The 26,217-nt window shown below is 41.4% G+C and overlaps 1 protein-coding gene across 3 annotated transcripts in view; it reads left to right on the top strand.

The window, feature by feature from the left end:
* The window catches only part of heatr5a (HEAT repeat containing 5a), a 157,686-nt gene that overhangs the window by 102,141 nt on the left and 29,328 nt on the right, over positions 1-26,217 (top strand). For all 3 annotated transcript variants that reach the window (XM_039742071.1, XM_039742072.1, XM_039742070.1), the window contains 4 exons: positions 13,044-13,188; positions 13,483-13,662; positions 21,235-21,474; positions 24,867-25,048. In XM_039742071.1, coding sequence (XP_039598005.1) covers positions 13,044-13,188; positions 13,483-13,662; positions 21,235-21,474; positions 24,867-25,048 — 747 coding nt within the window. The remainder of the gene's footprint in view (positions 1-13,043; positions 13,189-13,482; positions 13,663-21,234; positions 21,475-24,866; positions 25,049-26,217) is intronic.

The following is a 26,217-nucleotide window of genomic DNA, read 5'->3' as shown; positions in this document are numbered from 1 at the left end:
TGTTACTTATGGGCCCATCTTCAAGAAATTTGGTACGCAGGTTCCCAACGCTAACTAAATCCTACTTACGTACATATATACGTCCATAGCCTGCAGCTCAGTCATCGTGTGAGGCGGCGTTGGGTCCTCCATCCCAACACCTCCCACGTTGTTGACTGCCTGCCTATATAAGGCCGTCCGTCGCTCCAGTCTCTACATTCCCTTTCTTGCTTCGCCACGGGATTCACGTCTCCCTGCTGATAACTACAGCCTTTTTATTTAATCCACGGCTTCTCCGCTGTTTTATTGTTCGTTTATTACGATTATAGTTATTGTGTAGGTATTTTAGACTTACTTTACATTGCTCAGGTACCCATTTCCTTTATCGTTCCAACCGTACCCCCATTAACATGTCTATCGAGGTGATCACCATCGATCAAAGAACTGTCACTTACTGAGTGGTTTCCATGCCCGGAGATGGCGCCTGCCTTTTCCATTCTCTGTGTTACATATTGCACGGCCATATCAGGCTCACTCTTGATATCCATTGTGTCTTATGTATTGAATGACTGGACAGGTTCAAGGTGTGGACTGATGACGGTACAGGAGATAATTAGACTACACAGGAGCACTAGAAGAGTGAAATGCTTAAGCTCTTCACCTCTGGTTCTGCATGTGAGTTGATGGCTGCCGTTGAATTGTTCAGTTGTCGCTTTCAAGTGTACCGAAATGGCCAAATATTTTACACCTTTGGACAACCGCCAATGCCTCTTAAACATCTTAGATTGACAAGTGACGATTTCAGTAGTGGACTCTTTGATGTTTATGAATGTTTAAACTCTCAAAAGCTGGATGTGAAGTTATCGATGAAACTGGTTGTGTGCTTACAACGCTTGACAGATGCAGAATGTCACTTCAACACAATAAGTCCTACAAATACTGTCGTCATTGAAACAAACCATGAAACTCAAACCGATTACGACAGCAGCAATCCAAGCTGTGAGATTTGAGACAAGATTACTGTTCACACGGCCGACTGTACGTTACATGCTCAAGAGTAAGCTCAGCGCACAGCTTGGTCAGATTACAACCGGAGGGCCGAACTCACAATGTGGTATACAAAGAGATCCTTAACAAATAATTATTGGTATATTTTCCCTCAGTTGAAAAAGGTTTAATTTTCTTCTTAATAAAAATTTTAAGGCAGTACTTCGCCGCTGCGAAGCGTGGGTATTTTGCTAGTTATTTCATAATTTTGAGAAAACAAGACCTTTTGTATCGAGATCTCGATAAAACTATTCCATTATCTCGAGATTGCGATAAAATTAGTCTGTTATCTCGTGGAAACAATTTAAAAAAATAAAGATATTGCATGTTCTCTCTCGGCTTCCGTATATAATATGTTCAACTTAATTATAAGTTATGGTTAGATGGCCAGGGAGGACAGGAGAATAAAAACCTCTAGTTGGTGGAGAAGATAAACGTGACGAGTTAGAAGGCCAAAAGACCAGCCAACCCCCCTGGGCCTTCCAGAGTCCATGCTTAGTGTGTTTGTTTTTCTTCTTCTTTAATTTAGCATATGTGGTGTTTCATTTTGCCCTTTTTTTTTGTTTGTTTGTTTGTTTGCCCAGTGGCAGGTGACAAAACAGCTTGTGTACAAGTGAACTCTTGCTTGCTTTCAGTTAAAGAAGGCTGAGCCAGGCCATCAACATCTTAACCATGTCCACATCTGTTCTAAAAAGCCTAAGGGCATCCTTTACATGCCAGATATGTAAGGTTTGACTTTAGTTCATGTCCAGCTTTAAGAGGCACACCGTTAAATACAATATCCGTCTTTATTGGTGGTTGCATTACTGTATTAGTGTAGGAAGAAATACACTTTTACCAAAAGAAACAAAATGAATGACAATTTGAGGAAGATGCTAAAGTGATTTTACCATAGCAACTCCTGTGGGTGTCTAACTGGCAGACCTGAGTTTGCCAAGCAACTTCTTATTCCACGCCGTTACGTTTTACTTGGACTCCTGTTGCTATAAGGAAAGTTTAGCTTCATTGGTTTGACGGAGATTCCCTGTGCGGTGTGAGTTGTGAGGAGCAAACAACGGCGAAAACGGCATCAACGGCATCTAGCGAGAGATCGAAGCGAATACGTAGCGTAAAATACTCTGTGGACGACGTTTTGCATATTATCGCTGAACTGGACTGTGACTCGTCAGACTTTGAATTTTGATACAAGTGAGGTACCAGCATCAGCTGATCAAAGTAGTGAACAGGTTTATGTAGCTGACGCACCAATGGCAACGTTTGCCTGGGAGGACCGCCACTTACAATGACAAGAGGTATAAGCCCAATCGCGGTGCACTACAACTGCATATGGCTCCAGCCGGGCATGCTTTCCTGACGAACTGGCGGCCACAGCATGTAGCAACAAACATTTTATGTTGATTTCTGTGTGAAACCATTGCTTTGGGTGCTTTTCAGAAAACTGTTATTTGGAAAAAATATTCAGCCCTCAAAGGGGATGGACGGTATTATTTTACATTGGCATCCAGTTGTACCACCATCCTCCTTTCCACAACAGTTTCCAGCTTGTCCAGGGTTTGCCCTGTGATGGCTTTCCTCATAGGTCTGTTGAGGCCATGTGCTTCTTTTGAGTTCAGACCGTAATGTAAGGCTACTGTGGACCAGTAGAACGTGACCAGCAGCTTGCTGCACACGTCGAGAGACTTGAGTCCCCTTAGAAAGTATTCAGCTCTGGCCACTGTGCTGTCAGACCAGTCCAGTTTGCTGTGTATGTGAATCCCCAGGTACTTGTAGCTCTGCACCACTTCCATGACCTTCCTCTGAATGATGGTTGGTCTCAGGGGGCTTCTTGACATGTCGGGAAGTCCACCACCAGCTCTTTTGTCTCACTGATGATGTTGTCTGTGCACCACAAGATGAAATCCTCCACAAGCCTCCTGTACTCTGACTTGTTTCCATTATCTGAAATCTGCATATTTATACATACATTTATATCTATATGTATATTTATTTGACAAGTGCCCTGCGTATTTTGCATCTTTTGCTAATCTCTAATATTTGCATATCTAGCTTAGTCCTTTGAAATTCAAGGAGTCTTAAACATTCTAATCCCAACGCTTGGCACTCTGTTGTTTGTGTACACAACCTTGAAGACCACCACCGATTTGATGGCATCTTACTGAGGGACCCCAAGAACCCGTTCAGACCAAGGCAGTGAAATTCATTTTGCTCTTTTCATCTGTGAACGGGATGGTTTGCCAATGATTGCTCAGTTCTCTCTAAATCTTCCATTAATCTTAACACTACCCCCAATTCTCTGTTTTCGCCTTCACCATTTAATGGCTGAAACTTTGATGTTTGCCGCTTTGAACATTGCATACAAGCATTCAATAGATTTAACAGATATGTGGAATGGCAGCAACACATGCTTCTGGTTTTGATTACTGTGTGTGTGCTTGTTTGTTTGTTTTTTTTTTTTGCTATTTAAAGAAATTCATCTGGATATTACACTGACATGGATGCGAAGGTATGGCTTTTTTCTTTCATTTTGGTTATTTTTTGATGTAGAGTCATTAATTTACAGGGCCTAGTTTCTAATCTTGACTAAAGTTCTTAGAATGTGTGCCTTATATTTTGAGCATGTTTATGGTAAGCTTTTCACTGAAATACGAATCCCTGCTGCTGTTTGAATATTAACTTGTCCATGACCCTTGATTCAGGTAATACTGAATTCTGTCGTCTGTACCTCACAATCCAAACACTGCATCTAGTAAGGAGGCTACTTAGTGCTCCAGGTGATTACTGCCTCTGTCATTGACTGGCTGACTTCTGAACTCTGGAAGATGTAAAGTTTCTATCTGTTTTAATCCTGAATGGCAACTGCAGGGTTACAGCAGCAGACATAAAAGACACAAATCCACATATAGCAAGAGTTCTAATAATAATCCTAAAAAGGTACATACACATATAACAAGAATTATCTACAAGTAAATTAACAGCGTGTTGGTGTTTACGAAGTGTTAAGTGATACGAAGTACACCTCTTTATCAATTGCATTTTCACAGTCCCGGATGTCAGTCAATGGCACAGGATGTTACACACAATGTCATTGTCCTTAGTAAGTGTCCTAATGGACCAACTGACACCTCGACTGAAATGAGGAGTGACATCTGGCCCAGCTGGAGGGGATGGCAGGGGGGTGGGGTTAATGGACAGCCACTGTAGATGGAAGTGTAACCTGCCTGGGGTGCTTCTTAATTATTATCCCTGTCAGAGTGAAAGATTAATGGATGGTCTTGGAGGGACTGCCTGTCAAGAGCAGTTCCTGCCCCAGTACAGTAGATGGCAGTGCTCCTCTGGAATGGGCACCCACCGGGTTACATGGGATTGGTCATCCAGAATGGCAGCCCTGTCAGGGGTGTCTATGTACAGAAGTGCATTAGGGGCATGGAGAAGAAAAAAAAATCCTGTCACAGTGAAGAAAAAAACGTGTATGTCGAGAATGAAATCAACATGCCGACTTTATTCTCGACATTTCCACTTTAATCTTGACGCTTATGTCTTCTTAAATAGAAGCACATTGAAAGCAAACATTATTGCCTAGCATTTGCACTTGCTGTGTTATACCTGTCTTGAGATCTTAGTACTCGACCTCGACGTGAGCATGCAAGGCATATATAGAGTATGTCTCTGTTCTGTGCCATTTGGTATAGGATTCATAAAAACAGTTTTAATGTTTCTGAGGCTTCATCTGTTGCAGGGGTCCTCAATCACAGTCCTGGAGGGTCACAGTGGCTACAGATTTTTGTTCTAACCCAGTTGCTTAATTAGAAAGGAATTCTTTGCAATAATTTCATTTCATGGCCTGTCAGTGCTTTAACTCTGCCATGTCAGCTGATTCTCATATCCTAGATTTTCTTCCCCTTTCTAAGGATCTCATCCAAATGATTTGAAGGCTAAAATGGAGGAGTAATTCTCAGTCCTTCACTTTTTCCTCTTCTCTTTCCTTCCAAGTATTGAATTAAACCCAATAGTGCACGATAAATACACAGGGTTGTAAATGGTAACAAGTTATAAAAAGAAATGCTGGTCTCTTTTGTCATTTGCCTGTTATTGCTTATTAGGAGCCATTAAAAACCAAGAATATGGCTGTTTAAGACTAAAATAAGCAATAAGGGTTCAAAATTGAAATGAGTGACACCACTAAAGTGAAGCAGAAGTGTTTACTTAAGCAATCAGAGCTTCTTATTCAGCAGTTGGGTTGGAGCCAAAACCTGCAGCCACTGCGGCCCTCCAGGACCGTGAATGAGGACCCTGATCTATTGGATGGTCCTCCCTGCGTGGAGTTTGCATGTTCTCTCCATGTCTGCATGAGTCTCCTCTGGGTGCTCTGTCCAAAGACATGTCTGTTAGGTGAATTGGTGATACTAACCTGGCCCGTGTGTGTGTGTTTGTGCCCTGCGATGGATTGGCACCCTGCCTTGTGCCCTATGCCCCCACACACGACCCTTGCCTGGGTCAGGTTGGAAAATTACATGACCTATTGTAATGACACATGCAATGCATTTTTACTACTGTAAATGTCTGTAATGCACCAACATTTTGGAATGACAGAAACACGGCAACGAGGCAGACATTTACCTTTAGATTAAGGGGAATGCGTCCTTACTTTTGGTTGAATCAAAATTCGGAAGTCGAATTAACACTTTTTATAATGCCAGAGTGATGAAGTCCTGTGTTGTGACATTAAGTGAGTAAATGATAGCAGCAGATATATTGCTGTCAACATTACAGGCCACTGGTGAAAACAGTGCAGAAAATGGTGAAGCCCATTAGAAAAGCGAACCACTATAAAATTAATAAAAAAAAAAAAAAAAAAGAACAGCGAACCACAAAATGGCAGTGTAGTAGTGTCGTGAAATTCAATAATAAATCAGAAAATTATGCATTTAAAAATAATACAGAAGAATTCAAATAGATTGAACCCCAGGGGCAAACTTGGCTTTTTACAGAAGCTCTTTAAATAAATAAATAAATAAATAAATACCTTAGTAGGTACTGTCTGAACAATTCGCTTCTCATTTGGATAGATAGATAGATAGATAGATAGATACTTTATTAATCCCAATGGGAAATTCCCATACTCCAGCAGCAGCAGCACACTGATAATAACAATATTAAATTAAAGAGTGATAACAATGCAGGTATAACAGACAATAACTTTGTATAATGTTAACGTTTACCCCCCGGTGGAATTGAAGAGTCGCATAGTGTGGGGTCTCCTCAGTCTGTCAGTGGAGCAGGATGGTGACAGCAGTCTGTCACTGGAGATGATCCTCAGTCTGGAGATGATCCTCTTCAGTGGATTCTCCTGGATTGACAGGAGTCTGCTTAGCGCCCGTCGCTCTGCCATGGATGTCAAACTGTACAGCTCCGTGCCTACAATAGAGCCTGCCTTCCTCACCAGTTTGTCCAGGCGTGAGGCGTCGTCCTCCTTTTATGCTGCCTCCCAAGCACCCCACCACATAGAAGAGGGCACTCACCACAACCGTCTGATTGATTGAACATCTGCAGCATCTTATTGCAGATGTTGAAGGACGCCAGCCTTCTAATGAAGTATAGTCGGCTCTGACCTCTCTTGCACAGATCATCAGTATTGGCAGTCCAGTCCAATTTGTCATCCAGCTGCACTCCCAGGTATTTATAGGTCTGCACCCTCTGCACAGTCACCTCTGATGATCACGGGGTCCATGAGGGGCCTGGTCCTCCTAAAATCTACCACCAGCTCCTTGGTTTGGCTGGTGTTCAGTTGTAGGTGGTTTGAGTCACACCATTTAACAAAGTCCTTGATTAGGTTCTTATACTCCTCCTCCTGCCCACTCCTGATGCAGCCCACGATGGCAGTTTTGTCAACAAACTTTTGCACGTGGCAGGATTCTGAGTCGTATTGGAAGTCCGTTGTATATAGATTGAACAGGACCGGAGAAAGTCCAGTCCCCTGCGGTGCTGCTGTGCACCTGACCACAATGTCGGACTTGCAGTTCCCGAGACGCACTTACTGAAGTCTGTCTGTAAGATAGTCCACGATCCACCGATGCCACCAGGTATGAGTCTACTCACATCTCTGTCAGCTTGTCCCTGAGGTGCTGAGGTTGGATGGTGTTGAAGGCGCTAGAGAAGTCCAGAAACACAATTCTTACAGCACCACTGCCTCTGTCCAAGTGGGAGAGGGATCGGTGTAGCATGTAGATGATGGCATCCTCCACTCCCACCTTCTCCTAGTATGCAAACTGCAGAGGGTCGAGGGCGTGGCGGACCTGTGGCCTCAGGTGGTGAAGCAGCAGCCGCTCCATGGTCTTCATCACATGTGACGTTAGAGCGACAGGCCGGAAGTCGTACAGCTCACTAGGATGTGATACCTTTGGGACAGGGGTGATGCAAGATGTTTTCCAAAGCCTCGGGACTCTCCCCTGTTCCAGACTCAGGTTGAAGATGCGCTATAGAGGAGGACTCAGCTCCAGCGCACAGGCCTTCAGCAGTTGTGGCGATACTCCATATTTATTACAAGTTAGTTTGCCTCAAGTCACTGGAAGCAGTTTGCTCCATTTGAGTTGAGTGAACATTTTGCTCTTTCTAACAGCGATAGTCTGGCACCTTCTGGAGGTTTCTTCATTACTGAAAGTTGAGAGTCACTCCCTCTAGTTGTGTTTTTTGTGTGTTGTCTCTGCAGTGGCCCAGTGTCCTCCTTGCAGGAGACCACATCTGTTCAGCCTCCAGAGTAAAGCCACTGATGCACCCTGTTAGACCATTTTGTCATAAAGTCAAACTCATTTTCTTTGATGTATATCCCAGATTTTTTTTTTTCTTTTAATTTTGAGTCCCAACTTGTGATTTGAGACCTTCGGTGAAGATGAGAAAGTAGATTAGCTGGTAATCTGAGTACTTTTTTGTATGGCCACATCTCATTGGGCGACTTTTTCAGCAATTTTCAGTCAAAACCTTTGTTTATATAAACTTGACTAGTCAGAAGCAGGTGCCAGCAAGTGCCCGTGAAGTCCAGTTGTTTAATGTGGCACACCGAGTGACTCATTCTAGTGAGTCTGCATTTCACAGATTTGACTTTGTCTTTAGTTGCAGGAGCAAGCTTTATGTGAATGAAAGTGGACCACAGATGATGTGATGTGCTTGAATGAAGTGACAAAGGAGTATGCAGTGTGGGTGTTTTGGACCTCACAAGCAGAAGAGAAGCTCAACTGTCTGATGTTTTACAGACTACTATAATTGAACGGTGGAGGACTCTCCATACTTGTTAACAATTCTCATATGGCACTGGCTTTGTCAGGCAGTTATCAGAAAAGGGGGTGAGCATGTCGCATAATTTGACATGCTCAGCAATTTTCAGACCTTTAAATTGCTATGGATCCAGTAGCAGCTGGCAAGTCTGACATACGTAATAACTGGAAGTCGTGTAATATGACATGAGCTGTAAAGATCAGCTGTTCTTTAACCAAATTTCTTCACTTTCTATTCTAGTCTTCAGTTCATTTTCTGTCTCAGTCTCCTGCTCCTTGCTGCCCCTGCTTGGGAAACGTACTCACAAGTCACTTGCCTCAGTTTTAAAAAGGTTGTGTCCCCCAAGCCAGGAAAGAGCAGATCATTCACCCAAGAGACAATCTCTGATTTATTGACATAACCTGTATATACAGTGGACTCTTGTATTGGGTTAATGTTACGTTCCTAAGCATTGTGTACAAAGCGAGTTCACATTTAATGAAATGTCCTGAGACCGTCCCTTCCATTTCTCCTAAAACAACTGCAAGCATTGCTTAACCTAAACCCATTAATATATGCAGTATGTACCTTCGTCAGTTGCTTCTCATGCAATCTTTCATCAGTAGTTTTAAATACAACTTGCCCACATACTGTAATCTGACTGAGCTGACAACTCCGGCTCTGTTTAGAAAGCTAGTGATGAGGCAGACAGCAGTTGACTTTACAACAGACCATTGTTTTACCAGTTTACCATTTGACATTAAGAGACTCAAGTGATGAGGAAGACAAAGCAGTTATACAGTAGTGGCCAAATGTTTTAGCAGTGACACAAATGTTGTGCTTTTGCAATCTTTGCTGCTTCAGCATTTTCAGATTATTTTTTTTACATGTTTCTGTGGTATACTGAAGAACAATTCTAAACATTTAAGTTTTAAAGGGTTTTATTGGCAAATACATCAAGTTTATGAAAGTGTCAATATTTACAGTGTTGACCCTTCTTCCTCACAACTTCTTCATAACTTGGCATCACAGGAAAAATAATGGAAGGAATTAAGGATAAGATTGAGCAACACCTGGCAAGGACTGGAGTTTAACTGAACAGTCAGCATGGGGTCAGAACAGGGAGGTCATGTTTTACGAACAGGCTGGAATTCAATGAGAAGGCAACAAAAGGATACAACCAGAGTGGAGCAGATGAGATTATTGATGTGGACTTTCAGAAAGCATTTGATAAGGTGCCACGTGAGAGGTTGGGCAGCAAACTAAAAGAGGTAGGAGTTCAGGGTGTGTTGTGTAGGTGGGTGCAGAATGGGCTCAGACACTGAAAGCAGAGGGTGATGATGTGCAGGTGGCGCAGTGGTGGTGCTGCTGCTGCTTTAGTGTAAGTAGACTGTGGGTTTGCTTCCTGGGTCCTCCCTGTGTGGAGAGCACTTTGAGTAGTGAGAAAGGCGCTATATAAATATAAAGAATTATTATTATTATTAGAATTGGCCGATGTTAAGAGTGGTGACCATATATATATATATATATATACACACAGTGTTGTGAAAAACTATTTGCCCCCTTCCTGATTTTTTTATTCTTCTGCATGTTTGTTACACAAAATGTTTCTGATCATCAAACACATTTAACCATTAGTCAAATATAACACAAGTAAACACAAAATGCAGTTTTTAAATGATGATTTTTTTTCTCCCTAAATAATAAAAATCCAAACCTACATGGCCCTGTTTTAAAGTCATGCCATAGCATCTCAATTGGATTCAGGTCAGGACTTTGACTAGGCCACTCCAAAGTCTTCATTTTGTGGAGGTGGATTTGCTGGTGTGTTTTGGGTCATTGTCCTGTTGCAGCACCCAAGATCGCTTCAGCTTGAGTTGACAAAGAGATGGCCGGACATTCTCCTTCAGGATTTTTTGGTAGACAGTAGAATTCATGGTTCCATCTATCACAGCAAGCCTTCCAGGTCCTGAAGCAGCAAAACAACCCCAGACCATCACACTACCACCACCATATTTTACTGTTGGTATGATGTTCTTTTTCTGAAATGCTGTGTTCCTTTTATACCAGATGTAACGGGACATTTGCCTTCCAAAAAGTTCAACTTTTGTCTCATCAGTCCACAAGGTATTTTCCCAAAAGTCTTGGCAATCATTGAGATGGTTCTTAGCAAAATTGAGACGAGCCCCAATGTTCTTTTTGCTTAACAGTGGTTTGCGTCTTGGAAATCTGCCATGCAGGCCGTTTTTGCAGGCCAGTCTCTTTCTTATGGTGGAGTCGTGAACACTGACCTTAATTGAGGCAAGTGAGGCCTGCAGTTCTTTAGACGTTGTCCTGGGGTCTTTTGTGACCTCTCGGATGAGTCGTCTCTGCGCTCTTGGGGTAATTTTGGTCGGTCGGCCGGCCACTCCTGGGAAGGTTCACCACTGTTCCATGTTTTTGCCATTTGTGGATAATGGCTCTCACTGTGGTTCGCTGGAGTTCCAAAGCTTTAGAAATGGCTTTATAACCTTTACCAGACTGATAGATCTCAATGACTTCTGTTCTCATTTGTTCCTGAATTTCTTTGGATCTTGGCATGATGTCTAGCTTTTGAGGTGCTTTTGGTCTACTTCTCTGTGTCAGGCAGCTCCTATTTAAGTGATTTCTTGATTGAAACAGGTGTGGCAGTAATCAGGAAATTGAACTCAGGTGTGATACACCACAGGTAGGTGATTTTTTAACAAGGGGGCAATTACTTTTTCACACAGGGCCATGTAGGTTTGGATTTTTTTTCTCCCTAAATAATAAAAACCATCATTTAAAAACTGCATTTTGTGTTTACTTGTGTTATATTTGACTAATGGTTAAATGTGTTTGATGATCAGAAACATTTTGTGTGACAAACATGCAAAAGAATAAGAAATCAGGAAGGGGCAAATAGTTTATATATACCATATATATATATATATATATATATATATATATATATATATATATATATATATATATATATATATATATATAGATATATATATATATATATATATAGATAGATATAGATATAGATATAGATAAATGATTTAGATAGGAATATAAGTAAGAAGCTGGTTGAGTTTGCAGATGATGCCCAGCTCGGTCGATTAGCAGATAATTTGGAATCCATTATATCATCACAGAAGGACTTAGATAGCAGACAGGCTTGGGCAGTAAATGTAAAGAATTACACATAGGAAGTGAGGTTTTAATACACAATGGGTGGTTGGAAAATCGAGAGTCCACCTCATGAGAAGGATTTAGAAGCCGTAGTGGACTCTAAGCTATCGACTTCCAGATAGTGTTCAGAAGATATTAAGAAGGCTAACAGACTGTCAGGTTATATAGCGCCTTGATGTGTGCAGTACAAGTCACAGGAGGTTCTGCTCAAGCTTTATAACACACTAGTGAGGCCTCATCTGGAGTCTTGGGTGCAGTTTGGGTCTCCATAAAGGCATAGCAGCACAAGAGAAAGTCCAGAGAAGAGCGACTAGGCTGATTCAGGGCTACAGGGGATGAGTTATGAGAAAAGATTAAAAGAGCTGAGCCGAAAAGGAGACCTGACTGAAGTGTTTAAAATGATGAAGGGAGTTAGTGCAGTGGATCAAGGTGGTGACTTTAAAATGAGATCATCAAGAACACGAGGACACAGTTGGAAACTCGTTTATTGTAAATTTCACACAAACATTTGGAAGTTTTTCTTTACACAAAGAACGATAGACACTTGGAATAAGTGATCAAGTAGTGTGGTGGACAGTAAGTTTTGAAAGTCCTTAAAGTCTCAACTTGATGTTTTTCTGGAAGAAATAAGTGGATAGGACTGGTGAGCTTTGTTGGGCTGAATTGCCTGTTCTTGTGTAGATTGTTGTAATGTTACAACAATACAATGTCACACCACTCTTATTGATTCCTACCAAAAGTGCTTGGGACTCTCCTCACACTGGCGTGACTGAGAAGGAGAAAGGGTCCTCCGGATGCCATTTCCTTATCTTTTGCACTGCCTCCTAAAAGTCCAAGAGTACGTTAGATTATCATGATGTGGTGACAGAAACTGATTGGAACAAGAACAAGAGGTGCCACTTGCACAATATTAGAAAAAAAAACATGTCCGCCTGTCCAGTGCCAGGTTTCTTTTTTGCACTTTTTTCCTTCCATTTTATTTTTTACTATAATTTGAGTAAAGTTGAATTTGCATAATTTGAGGTGCTTCAGTGTAGTAATAGAGAGTCAGAGTAAGTAAGCCTTCCATGTGTTGTCATTTTTGGGTCACCACTTCCTTATCGCACGAGGGCAACTTTTATATGCTGATGGGGCGGGCTGACATCAGTGTGCTTTAACAATCCTAATGCCTGGCTGTTTTGTGTGGGCTAATGCAAGACACATTTACTAATTTAAAAAAATGAGGTTTTGGAGCATAAAACTTAAACATGACAGACTAACCAATTAACCAAACAAATATTCTGAAGTTCTGCTTGTTGTTAAATAACTTGTTCTGTTGTTTAATTGCTCCACATTTTATTTAATTTTGGCTTTTGCTGAGTTGATTGTGTGTGCACTTTTATTTCTTGGTATCTTATACATGTCAGGTTAGGTAGATAATCTGTCTTGATTTTGAGCTGGTAAGTTCTGAAGTTGTTTTTACATTTGCATGCTGTGCCCTTACTGGATTAGAGAGCCCGTAACAAATTGATAAATGACGTTCTGGCTTTATTTTATTGCTGTGGTTAATGTGTCAGTCTTGAATGTGTTGACAGGTGAATCTCTGCAGTTCCTACTTGTCTCTGCGGAGGGCAGTAGTGGCCTGTTTGCGCCAGCTGACACAAAGGGAGGCCAAGGAGGTTTCTGAACATGCGGTTGCCCTTTTCAAAGATCTTCCCAGTCGAGATATGGCAACTCTAGGTAAGGTTGTTCTTGAACTGGTTTATGGGGCAGGTTGAAAAAATAAAAAAAAACACATCCTGTAAGAAAACCATAACCTGAGTTGTCTTAAAAGTTTGCATATTATAATCTTTCTAGTTCGCCAATTAAACTTCTCACTACATCCATAATGGCTAACACAGTACAACACCCAGTACTACAATGTATCAAAGAAAAAGGTTAACAAATTAAAAATAGATAAGAGAATAAACAATTAGAAGGCATACCAAAATTAGTAAATATAACTTAACCTACTTTACACTTTCCTTATTCCAGATGCAGCAATCAAAGAGAGTGGTCTCGAAGGGGCCTTATTCAGCCTGCTTGACAAAGAGTCCGATCAGCAGCTTTGCCAAGACATCAAGGAAACGCTAAATCACATGCTGACGTCCATGTCTGTCAACAATCTCTCTCATTGGATAAAACTTTGCAAAGACGTACTGTCTGCTTCTGCAGGTTTGTGTGTTCATTTTTAGACTTGTCATTTAATTTTACATAAATTGAATTCTGCAATGATAAATCTGGGTTTGAAAATGATACAACAATATAATCATTGTCTGAAAGTTGTGAAATGATCAGACCACTCGACACACTTAAAAAGGTTTGGGGCAGCCACCTGTATATTATCCCTGGCTGCAATGGGTTTTCAAATTGAGACTGAAGTGTCTCTGATGGAGTCCAAACAAGAACTGGGGATGGTTGAAGAAAATGGCTGTTTTAAATGTCCAGACAAGAAGTGACATAGGGGAAGCAGAAGAGATTAATTTCTGGGCACAAGAACCGGAAGTGATGTCTCCAGGGTTGATTCAGGCAGGATTTCCCATTTTTCCTCTACACAGACAACAGAAGAAGGTTTAGCGCAAACCGCCACCCCCTGGTCTCGCGTGAAATTACCTTCACTTGGTCCATAAAGCGCCCTCGTATTCACATGTGTGTGACAGTTTAAAAAAAATACTTGCTTAATCATTGATAAAGGATGTATGAAAAAATGTGGGTTCAGAATATGCTTTTTTCATAAAAAGAAGCCAATTAGTAAGTGTATGCCTTTTGATGGGAAAAACTATGTACGCTTTGGTTCATAAAAAATCACAAAACATTCAAAATGGCCTTATTTGCTTGTTTCATGCAAGAAATTAACTTTTTAAGTAAACCATCTTTTTGCTCAGGTAAACCGAACAATGGTGTTTTTTTTCAGTTCTCAACAAAGAAAATGTCAGAAAAGCTATTTGAAATAATAATGGAAACAGAGCTGGACTCTTCTGCTGCTTACATTTACATTATTTGTTTAGTAGACGCTTCTAACCAAAGCAACTTACAAAAGAGGTCTTGATAGTTGAGTTAACCTCAGTCATGGAGCACTGCATGAGAACCGATGTTACAGAACAAACGCACAAAAGTGATCACCACAAGTGAAGAGCTCAGATCAAAAGTACCACATGTCAAACATTTATTCTACAAAAACGCTACAGGTTAAAATAAATTTCATTACGACACAAGAAAGGGAATACAAATTAGATTTTATTCACTGTGTTTTAAAATTGATGTCTTCAAGGTGGTGGCCATCATTAGCGATACACTCTTCGAGACGATTTCTGAACGCTCGCATGACTCATTTGGCCATTTCAAGGGGAATAGCGGCCATTTTGTGGTGAATAGCATCCTTAAGGGCTTCAAGGTTTTGAGGTTGGTGTGTGTATACTTTTGACTTGAGAAGAAATCTCTTGGAGCAAGATCAGGGGAACGTGAAGGCCACCCAACATCGCCACTCAGGGAGATCAGCTTCCCTGGAAACATCTCCCACAAAACTTGCATGGATCTCCGCGTAGGCTGTATGAGCTGTTGCTCCATCCTGTTGACACCAGGCGTCCTCCACGTCCATTTCTTCCAGTTGAGGTCACAAAAAGTCCTCTAGCGTTTCAGTGTAACATTCTGAAGTGACGGTGACTGTTGCTCCCCCTTCCTCAATAAAGTAAGGGCCTACAATGCCAAATTCTGCAACGACATGCCAAACTGTAACATGCTCAGTTTGTGGGGGTCTCTGAAGTTCATGAGGGTTGGTTTCAGCCCAATAGTGAAAGTTTTGCTTATTTACACAACCATTCAAATGGAAATGTGCCGCGTCACTGCACGTGACAATGGCATCTCGATCAACGGTTGTCAGAATGTTGGCGCACGACTCTCTACGGCTCTCCCAGTCTCTCTCAGTGCCATTATTGTGTATAGACAGAAATGAAGGTCCTCGTGCAAAATCCAAGACGTGTTGGAAATGCCTGAGGCACAAGCATGCTGAACGTCTAGGAGACTGCAAAATGGATGCCCTTACAGCTTGGATGTTTTCAGACATTTGTACAGTCCGAGGGTGGCCTGGAAATTTTCTGTTCAAAGTTGTACCTGTCTGTCTAAATTTAGAATTGTTTTCCGATTTGGGATGTCACCGTAAGTAGGAATGCTGAAGTGCGTTCAGAAGGCGCGTTGCGTAGTGATGATGGATTCGTTGCTTTTGAAGAACACTTCGATGGCGAAAGCATGGTGGTGTGCAACAGACCAAGGCATGTGGCTGACTGAAAACTACAAGTGATCACCTATCAAAGGACCTCCAGCCCAGCCCACTCGGCTGCCTCTACCTCGCGCAGTGACCTTGAGGAATGGGGTAATTCATTTTGGCTGACCCTGTACAAACAAGTTGCAATTGCTAGATTTTAAACCCTACAGTAACCTCAAATATCAGTCAGAGAGAAATTCACTTAGCAATAGGTTTTCAAAAATCTTCCTAAACAAATTGTTTCAAATGGAGGTGGGCAGCTCCTTCCTACAGATAAGAGCTACACAGGGAAAGAGTCTAGACTGAGATTTGTTGCCACGTAGAGGTGGCATCACCAAATGATGATCATCTGCAGATCTGAGTAGCTGAGAAGGAGCTTAGGAACGAAGAAGTGTCTCCATATATGCATTGGTACTGACTTGTTGACTACTCTGTAGGTTAGCATCGAGGATTTGAGCTTAATACACGCCACTACATGAAAAGAGGAGTGACATGTGCCTGCCTTGGCTGGTTGAATATCAAACAAGCCGCAGCATTTTGCATCATATGCAGCAGCTTAGTGACACATGATGCTACTCCTGCCAGCAGAGATGTCTCAAGACCAAGTGTGTACCAGACGATGTGCTGCATAATCCATCAGACATGATCTGATCTTTGAATATATTGTACATAGTTGATCTGCAAGACTGAGAGACCCTAGCAACATGGCCAGTGAAGGACAACTGGTCATTGATCAACAGCCTAAAGCCGCGTACCAACTCAACGGGTGTTAGGAACAATGAGTCAAGCTGAACAGAAATGGGGTGCTGAATAGACGGATGAGCTTGGATAGCAAGAAGGTCCGTCTTTGCCTAGTTGAGCTGGAGATGCTGCTGTTTTAATTCAGGTTACAATATCAGTGAGATATGCAAACCTGCTATGATACCCTGGGCCTCAAGTCCTGTCACTCCAATAAGCAATGTTCCAATGGCAGCTATGCTGAAAACTGGAAATGGCAAATTTTAAATGAATGAGTCATGTTTACTTAACAAAGCAGCTGGGTGTTAATAATTATACAATTTAGCCCCATCAGTTTTTCCACATACTTTCACCAGATTATGAACAAGTTTGATTGTTAGCTATGTACATAGTTTAGTGTTTGGTTTAAGATATGGGTTTGTACAAAGCCTTACTTATGTTTAAGGTAATGATGAGCACTGGAGCTCCACAAGGCTGCTGTTTGAAAGCCGTACTCACTCATCGCCTGTGACTCTACAGCCAGATATGACACTTAACCATTGACAGTCATGAGCTGATTTATGGTCAACTAAGTTGTGGCAATTTGTACTAACGGCTGAGGGACATAGGAAAACAATAAATACACACACATTATAATTATATATATGTATAATATACACATACACAAATGTACAAATATATTATTGCACTCACAGAGTTCCAAACTTAGGGTTGTTAAACTGAAATAAACACGATGTTTAATTGTTGATAACATTTATTAGAGGCGCTCAGCAGCTCGCCCCCGAACACCCACCAGCCCCTCGCATAACCTCCGCCCCCCTTCTCCCAAGAGGCACATACGCTGGGTTAAATAGTGCAGGTGAGATGTTGTATATTAACAATCTCCCATATAATTTTTTTTTCAACAAAAAGAATAAAGGGGGAAACATATGTAACAAAGTCCTTGGTTACCATAGCAGAACAATAAAGGCCACAGCAAACACAACAAAACAGTAGTTACATATGCAATTGAAAGTGCATTGGCTTGGAATGTAGCCCCTTTATTTTTTATTAAACGTTTTGGTAAGACAGTTTTAGATAAGATTTCAGTAGCACCATAGCCCATCGCTGAGTACTTTTAATAACATGAGAGCAGATGCTCCCCTTTTTGTAAGACAATCAGCAAGTTGAGTTTTTGTGTCCAACCAGAGAACCTTCTTTCTTTTTTTACTCTGTATGAGCTCCTTTATACTGCTTATTTCCAGTCTAAGTCATTTCTCAGTGACCTGTTTTGTTGTCTTAAGAGCATCAAACAGAGAGTGATCATTCAGATCAGCATTTCCAGTAGTAAGCTCAGAAAAGAGGGTCGCCAGAAAGATAGCATTATCTATTCCATCTGACAGGGCTAACGTTTCCCCTGCCAGAGTGCTCCTCACCACACGTCTAATTCTCTTAGACTGCCAGAAGAGGGGAGAAAACTTCCCTCCTTCTCCCATGAGACCAATTAATATTCCCCCTTGTGTACCCCCATCAGGAAGATTTCCTAGGGAGGCATCACTGAAAACTGTCAGATTCAGAGCATCATTGTTTCCCAAATGCTGAAACCTGAGAGTGACTTTTTCAGATTTAAGCTTTCTAATGACCTTATTTATCTCGTGAATTGACTGAACTGTGGCATCTGCTTACATCAAACATGAGGTCTGGTCTGGTTTGTTTTGCAACCCACAATATCTGTCCAATTTTTGACCCAAGTTGCTCTTTTTCAGTCTCATTAACAGAGGCATCTCTCTGCAGGGCACGCACTGCTTGTAGGGGAATTGGCTGTAAGTTTTCAATGTAACTATGCTGATGAACATGAATTTCACCATTAAAAGTAACAGTCCATTCCCACATAGCAGAAATTTTCATGTTCCTCACGCCCCACCTGAAATGCAGACTTAAGCGTAGGAATCACATCTTTTGAGAAGTTTTGTGAGCCTGCCCAAAGAAAAATCATCAACATGACAAGCAAGTACTCCAGTAACCTTACACTGCTCATCCAACCAGTAGAATACTGCTGGATCTACTTTGGACATTTTACCACCTGTACTCAGCATGATTGTGATGCATCAGCAAGGCCGTAAACACACTTGTTGAGTTTCCATAGAGTATTTTTCTTTTCTGCTTCAGCAGGAGGCCGGATATGGATTTCTCTGGACAACTGCATGCCCTGTAAGAAAGCAGATTTGATGTCCATGGAATGGACGTGCCATTTGTTTTGACAGATTACTGCTAACAATAGTCCAAGAGACTCAGAAGCACACGTTGGAGAATCTTTCTGCAGCTTGTGAATAATAAGCTCTTCAAATCCTCTAGCTACGAGTCGTGCCTTGGGCACAATGCCATTAGGATTTTCTTTGAGACTACAGACCCATCTGGTAGAGACACACTTTTGACCTACATCGTCAGCTTCTTCAAAAACATTGCCACATCAAATGAAATGTCTTTTGTTATAAGCACATCACTCTCCTTAACAGGTGATTCAATGTTAAGATTATCAACACATGATAAATCTACTGACTCCTTTTGCCCATCACTTCCATCAGGTTCAATATGTTGCAAATTATACCAGCTTTTGTATTTTCCAGAAGCTTTGCCTGCTCTACCTAAAACCCTTTCTTTCTGTAGACCACCACCATCCTGCTTCATAAAGGTCACAATTTGTCCCTTCTTAATCTTTACACCAGTGGGAGAGGCAGGGTTATCACAAACAATGTGATCCGTTTCCATTTGTGTCATACTAGGATGAACCACTTCTCCTATATTTACCTCGCTGTCGCCGATTGTTTCCTGTTCGCTGTCTATTTTCTTCACTATCTGAGCTTACTGCTACATTGCTTAAGCTGTTTTTTTTTTCTTTTCTGCCTGTTGTCTTTTACAGTTTGCTCATCCTTAGATTCCTGATCCTGCGTGTTTATCTTACAGAGCCTGGATTGATGCACTCTTACAAGAATCCCCCCATGTCTTATAAACACCACAGCTCCATCCTGACCAATAACTACCCCTGGTCCCTTCCACTCTGGACAGTCCCCTCTTTGTAATATACCTTGTCTCCGGTCACATACGTTTCATCATTGGGCCTGAGCTGCTTACGTATTGCCCTTCTTATCCACTCAGAAGACTCGGCTTCTGTGAATGCTTTCCTGGAAGCATGTAAGGCAGACATATGTTCTCCCACTCTAGCGCTCATAGTAGTGCCTTCTAAAGCAGGTGGTTTATCGACTATCACAGAAGGAAGATTAGGATTTCGTCCAAACACCAACTGATACGGACTGTAGTCATGAACGTTTAACATACTGTTCTTAGCCATGAGGGCCCAATCAAGGGCAGTCACATCCATTCTCTCGTTTGACCTTCAGGATGATTTCAGTCAGTGTCTGATAATGTCTCTCGAGTAGTCCGTTGCTCCAGCGGCTGTATCCTGCTGCTGTTCTTGTCTCGATGTTAAAGTTCTCAGCCATGTCTCTGATCTCTTCACTATTGAATTCACCTCTGTTGTCGCTGTACAGCCTCTGAGGGGCGCCATAAACACTAAACCAAGTGTGAATGAAGGAGTTTACAATTTCAGATGACTTCTTTGTAGTCACAATGTTTCCAACGCTGAACCGTGTAAAGTGATCGATTATGTGAAGATACCACACACCTGGCTCTAACTCGTGCAGATCCACCGCCCCAGTCTCGTTATACTCTGAAGCTAAAGGTAACCCCACAGCAGGCTTTGGCTTTGTCCTTTTATACTTCTTGCATATTTCACATTCATTTACTATTTGTTGTAGAATAGTACAGCATTCTTTGTCCTTATTTCCTGAACTGTGAATATGTCTCTGTAGTCTGTCTGCTGCTGCATGACCAAACTGCTTATGGAGCTTCAGAAGGACTCTGCGTTTCTCATCTGTAGACATATTTACTGTCACTGTAAGGACCTCCTCTTCACTTTGAGGTTTTTTAGCTGCTTTGTCTCTGATGTCTACACAGTAATGTCCAGAACTAGTAAATTCAAGAGGAATGGATTGTTTGAACATCACTGCACTGTCCTTTTTCATGTCCAGAATGGTTCCTGCCTTCTTCAGTGACGTTTTACTTAGCATAAGTGGAATGTCAACCTTGACAACTTTGGTTTCAATGTTGCATTTTGTCAGTCCTATTTTAGCTGGTAGTTTCACATTTCTTGTGGAATACACCAGATTCCCACTGCCAAACCAAAATGGTCTGCAACTTGGAGTTTCTGTTTGCATCAGTTGGTTCACTTGTTCTTGAGTGAGGCCGTCAATATAGTTTTCCAGCCATTTTTCCCCACACACAGTACGAGTACAGGCCGTGTCAATAATCGCTGATCCCAATGATTCAGTCATAAATATCTCCGCATCTGACATGGAGGCCTTTATGAACAATGTGACATTACACTCTTCTACATTTGCATCTTCAGTTATTCGCACTTGTTCAGTTTTCTTATGAGGACAGTCTTTAGCCCAATGAAATGTACACTGGCAAATAGCACATCTGGATCTCTTACCAAACTTATCCAGTGGGTTAGTCCCTTGTAATGGCTGCTTTTGTAGTCCACTTTGCGACATTGCGTTCCATTTCCCTCTGCCTTGCGGTGCTGATTTATGTCAATGGCCTTTCTCAAAGTATCAAATTATGATTCTGTATTGAAGTTGCATTTTAATATAAATATGCTTATAATCAAAGAAGTAGGTATTAACATTTTGCTTTTTTTTGATGTTTAGATTTTGCAGCTGCTGCTCCTATAGAAACAACCCAGGAGGAAGAAGATGGAGATCGTGTGGATGATGCGTCAGTTTTTACCTCTAAGCCTGAGAAATCCAGTCCGTTTACCAACCCCTGCTGGTCTACTCGTGTCTTTGCAGCCCAGTGTGTCTGCTGCATCATCGGCCAGTGTGAGAAAGAAGACGAGGCTCATTTCAGCATGGCTCTTGCTCAAGAAAAGAGACTCCATGACCCCTCTAGTGAGTTACCTTGTTTTTCCTTTTAAAATAAAATTGTTGCAGGATAATTGTGTGGGAATGTGTAGTGGTATCTGAAAGAGTGCTGGAATGTTCACTGTTCTTGTGTGCAGAATCACTGAATTGAAATAGGTATTCAGACTGCCACAGGTGGACTCCAGTCGCACTCTCGAGGAGAATTCCAGCAATCAGGAGGCACCTTAGCACAAGATGGAGGGCCACAGCAAAGGCTCTGAATACTTCTAGCAATGAGAGGGATCAGTTTTTGATTTTTATTAAATGTGCAAACCTTTCTGAAAACAAGTTGTCACTTAGTCATTATGGGTTATTGAGGATAGATTGATAGGCAGAAGTGGAAAATTAATCTATCCACCTTAATAAAAGTATACGTGTCTGTCTGGTTGCTATGTCTCTGTCATTCCAACAGATGGCACATCACAAACATTAACACTGCTTTTATGAATCCCATTCCAAATGGCATATATCATTGACATATGCATTGCATTTGTCATTTAATACATTTTATTACCACAAGTGCAGTGATGTGCCATCTGTTAGAATGACCAATGCAGTGCATTTTATTATATTACATGCATTACAAGATACATTCCAATAGATGGTGCTCTGCTGGCATTAATGCTGAGTTATACGTAGAACACTTAGATTTCAACCCATCTTAGACTGGTATCACAGCTAGTTTATAATTAAATCAGCAGCACAGTTAAGTATACAGAAAAAGAAAGGGTCTGAATTCTTTATAAATCCACTGTAAATAACACAAGGGCAACAGCACTGCAACATATGTACAGTGGGCATAGAAGAGATTCCCCCACTTCAAAATATTCCCTTTTTTTTGCTTTACAGCCTTAAATGAAAAAACATACAAAAATATTTCTTCCCAGTTTTACTTATTCAGTGTCACCTCTAACATCCAAGTGAAAGACATCACAGCTACAGTTCAGAAGAATTGTAAAAAATCAAAAACAAGATCTACTGAGATTAATAAAGGATCAGCCCCCCCATGTCAATGTCATTTTGTTGACCCCCCCTTTTTGCTTTAATGCCAGCCTTGAGTGTGTTGGGATTCTTCTCTGTCAGCTTTACACACCTAGATTGTGTAATATTTGCCCCCCAACTCTTCTTTACAATTTAACTCTCCAAGTTCGGTCACATTGGATGGTGAGCGTTGGTGGTCTGCTATCTTCAGATCTTTCCACAGATTTTCAGTGTGATTTAGTTCTGGGCTCTGACTGGCCACACCAGGACATTCACTTTTTTTCTCCTTCAGCCACCGTGTGGTCCATTTTGCTGTGTGCTCTGGGTCGTTGTCATGTTGAAAGGTGAACATTCTGCCCATCTTCACCTTCCTGGCAGAATTTGACAGGATTTTGCCCCATCCATTTTTCCTTCTACCCAAATGAGAGCTCCAGGCCCCCCACAACAGGATGCTGCCCCCTCCATACTTTACTGTAGGTATGGTGTGTTGTGGATAGTGAGCTGCATTGGTGGACCGTTTGGTGTTGAGGCCAAATAGTTTGATTTTGGTCTCATCTGACCATAAGACCGTTTTCCACTTGGCATCAGAATCTTCAAGGTGCATTCTGGCAAAGCTCAAAGGTGCCTTAATGTGGCCTTTCTTGAGAAGTGCCACCCTCCTGAACAAGCCACAGTGGTGGAGCCCTTGTGAAATTGTCGTCACATGCATACCATTAATGACCACTCTTTGCCATCAAATCCTGTAACTCCTTCAAAGTGGCCATTGAGCTCTCGGTAGCCTCTCTTCCCAGTTTCCTCCTTGCTCTTCCATCCAGTTTGAAGGGACCTAGTGGTACCAAACCCTTCTTTATGATGGACTTTACTGAGTTCCTTGGGATTGATGAAACCTTTGAGATGTTTTTGTGTCCATCTCCTGCCTTATGTCTGTCCACAACTCTATCCCTGAGATCTTTTGAAAGTGGCCTGCCAGCCATAGTCAGTTGTTTGCTGTCAGCTGCACTACCAGGCAAGGGAATGAATGGACCAGGAAAAGCTTCACTGATCACACTCATTACAACTGAGCACAGGTAGAAGAAAGCCAGTAACCGCAATGGAAATGGTGGGCACTGACACCTGATGGAGTTTAGGGGGGTCCTTTATTAATCTCTGTAGGTCTTGTTTTTGATTTTATATAATTCTTCTGAACTGCAGCTGTGATGTCTTTCACTTGGATGTTAGAGGTGGCATTGAGTAAGTAAAGCTTGGAAGAAATATTGGTTTGTGTGTTTACATGTAAGGCTGTAAAGCAAAAAAAATGGGAATATTCTGAATGGGGGGGATTCGTTTCTTTACCCACTGTATATATGTGTGTGTGTGTGTGTGTATATATATATATGTGTATGTGTATATATATATATATATATGTATATATATATATGTGTATATATATATATATATGTATATATATATATATATATATATATATATATATATATATATATATATATATATATATATATATATGTATATATATATATATATATATATATATATATATATATATATATATATATATATATATATATATATATATGTATATATATATATATATATGTATATATATATGTATATGTGTGTGTATAAATATATATATATGTGTGTGTGTATATGTATGTATATTTAAAGGTTTTGCACGTTTAAACATCCAATGAGAAGGTTCATGATTGTAGAAAGCAGTATACGTCAGTTTAGGGTGATGACAAATACTTGATATTTAGTGGAGATAAGTTAATTAGTCATGTCACAACACTGAAAAAGAGAGCTATTCTAGAAATACATTAATATGTTGCATTTAATACCATTATTAAGCATTTAAAAATGTAATGGCTTCAAAGAGATAAACCATTGTTGGTGTTGTCACTTTAGGGAAGATTGCACAGAACTTTCTTGTTACAGTTGCTTTAGTAGAGTTGTTTTTTATTCTACTGTAAGTTTGTGCTCTATCGTTATAAAGTGTCTTCTGAGGCCACAGATCTGCGCTGGCAATCAGAAGGTTGTTGGTTCGAATCCCGTAAACACCAGAAGTGACTCTACTTCCTTGGGCCCTTATCCTACAATTGCTTAGTCCTGGATGTGAGTCCTGCGAGCAGCTCCTCCAACTTACAGGGAAAACTTGGGGGTTGTTGTCAGGATTGGCACTCCACGCACTGACTGAGGTGTCACCCGCTGCACTCAGGTCCCAATCCAGGTGCTTTGTCATGTGGTGGGTGCAGCGACGCACTATCGGCACATTCTCCCAACTTCTCCCTCTCTCTTGTTGAGTTGAAAAATATTGCAGTAATGAAATGTGACAAAAAAAAGAAAGTGTTATTGATATTGTTCTCTATATTTCTTAACGGTTAGTATTTTTCTTCTCTTAGGTGATTTCCTTGTGCTGCACTTGGCAGATTTAATCCGCATGGCTTTCATGGCTGCAACCGACCATAGTGACCAACTTCGTCTCTCGGGTCTTCAAACTCTCCTGGTTATTATCAGAAAATTTGCAGCTGTGCCTGAGCCAGAATTTCCAGGACATGTCATTCTAGAACAGTTTCAGGCCAATGTAAGGATGTTTTATTTCTTTCATGATGTGCTTGTCCATTGTTTCATAAGCCCCTCAATCACTCACAGAGTATGCTGTCACATACTGTTTTCTGAATTGCTTCTCAGTTTTGCCACCAAAGACATTAGTCATCAGGCTTTAAACCCCAGACTTGCTCTGTTCCCTTAACTTCAACTAATGTCGTGCCATTTTCTAACCCGCCTAATCCAGACCAGGGTCATGGAGAGGCTGGAGTGTGTCCATGCTAGCATAGAGTTCAGGGCAGGACCAATCCCTGGGCAGGGCGCCAGTCCATCACAGGGCAAACACACACCCACACAAACACCAACCACACGCTAAGGCCAAGTTTGAATTGTCAGTTCACCTAACCTGCGCGTCTTTGGACTGTGGGAGGAAACCCACGCAGACACTGTGAGAACATTCAAACTCCACGCAGGGTGGACCCAGGACACAAACACTGAACCCCTTAGTGAAAGAGAGCAGCCCTCCACCTTCCACTAATACAAATGTTTGAAAATGTTTAAAATAAATTCATGAATTTCCAGCCTCCATATGTCTCCAAGTGTCTGGTTGTGTGCCAATTTTTGTCAAATAAAGAATGCGAGTCATTTGCAGATTTAGGTGCTAATGTCCACTGTTGAGGTTTGGTGGTTTGTACATTTTTAATGAGTAGAGCACATTCTGAGAAATATGGGGGGGACCCAAAAATAATGAGAATTAAAAAAAATCATAAATTTCTCCGCACATTTCCAAAATGCAATCCCCCGAGACATAATACACTTGTCCCACCGCATTTTCCATTGTTGCGCACTGCTCTAAAACTCTTGCAAAGTGATCGCCTTCAGTGCCTCTGTCGTTTGCTTCTTGACCTCCTCTACATACTGAAAACTCTTCATTCTTAGAAATATGAAAAAATCGCAGGATGCAAAGTCCGGGGGGGTGGTGGGAAACTGTTGTGTCATCCTGCTTTTTCATGAGAAACTGACGCACACTCAAAGCTTTGTGGGTTGGGAGCGTTGTCGTGATGCAGAAGCCACAATTCGGGTCGTTTTTGCGGCATTCGCTCGAGCACTTCAAGGATGTCGCTTGACCAAACGATGCACAGAGCAGTCAGGTACACACACCTTGCGGCAAACATCAGAATGAACACCCCTCTAGCCTGCAGAAAG

The sequence above is a fragment of the Polypterus senegalus genome, chromosome 18 (genome assembly GCF_016835505.1).
Source record: "Polypterus senegalus isolate Bchr_013 chromosome 18, ASM1683550v1, whole genome shotgun sequence".
Classification (NCBI taxonomy): domain Eukaryota; kingdom Metazoa; phylum Chordata; class Cladistia; order Polypteriformes; family Polypteridae; genus Polypterus; species Polypterus senegalus.
Note: the sequence above shows the minus strand (reverse complement) of the source record. Positions and strands in the feature narration are given on the sequence as shown.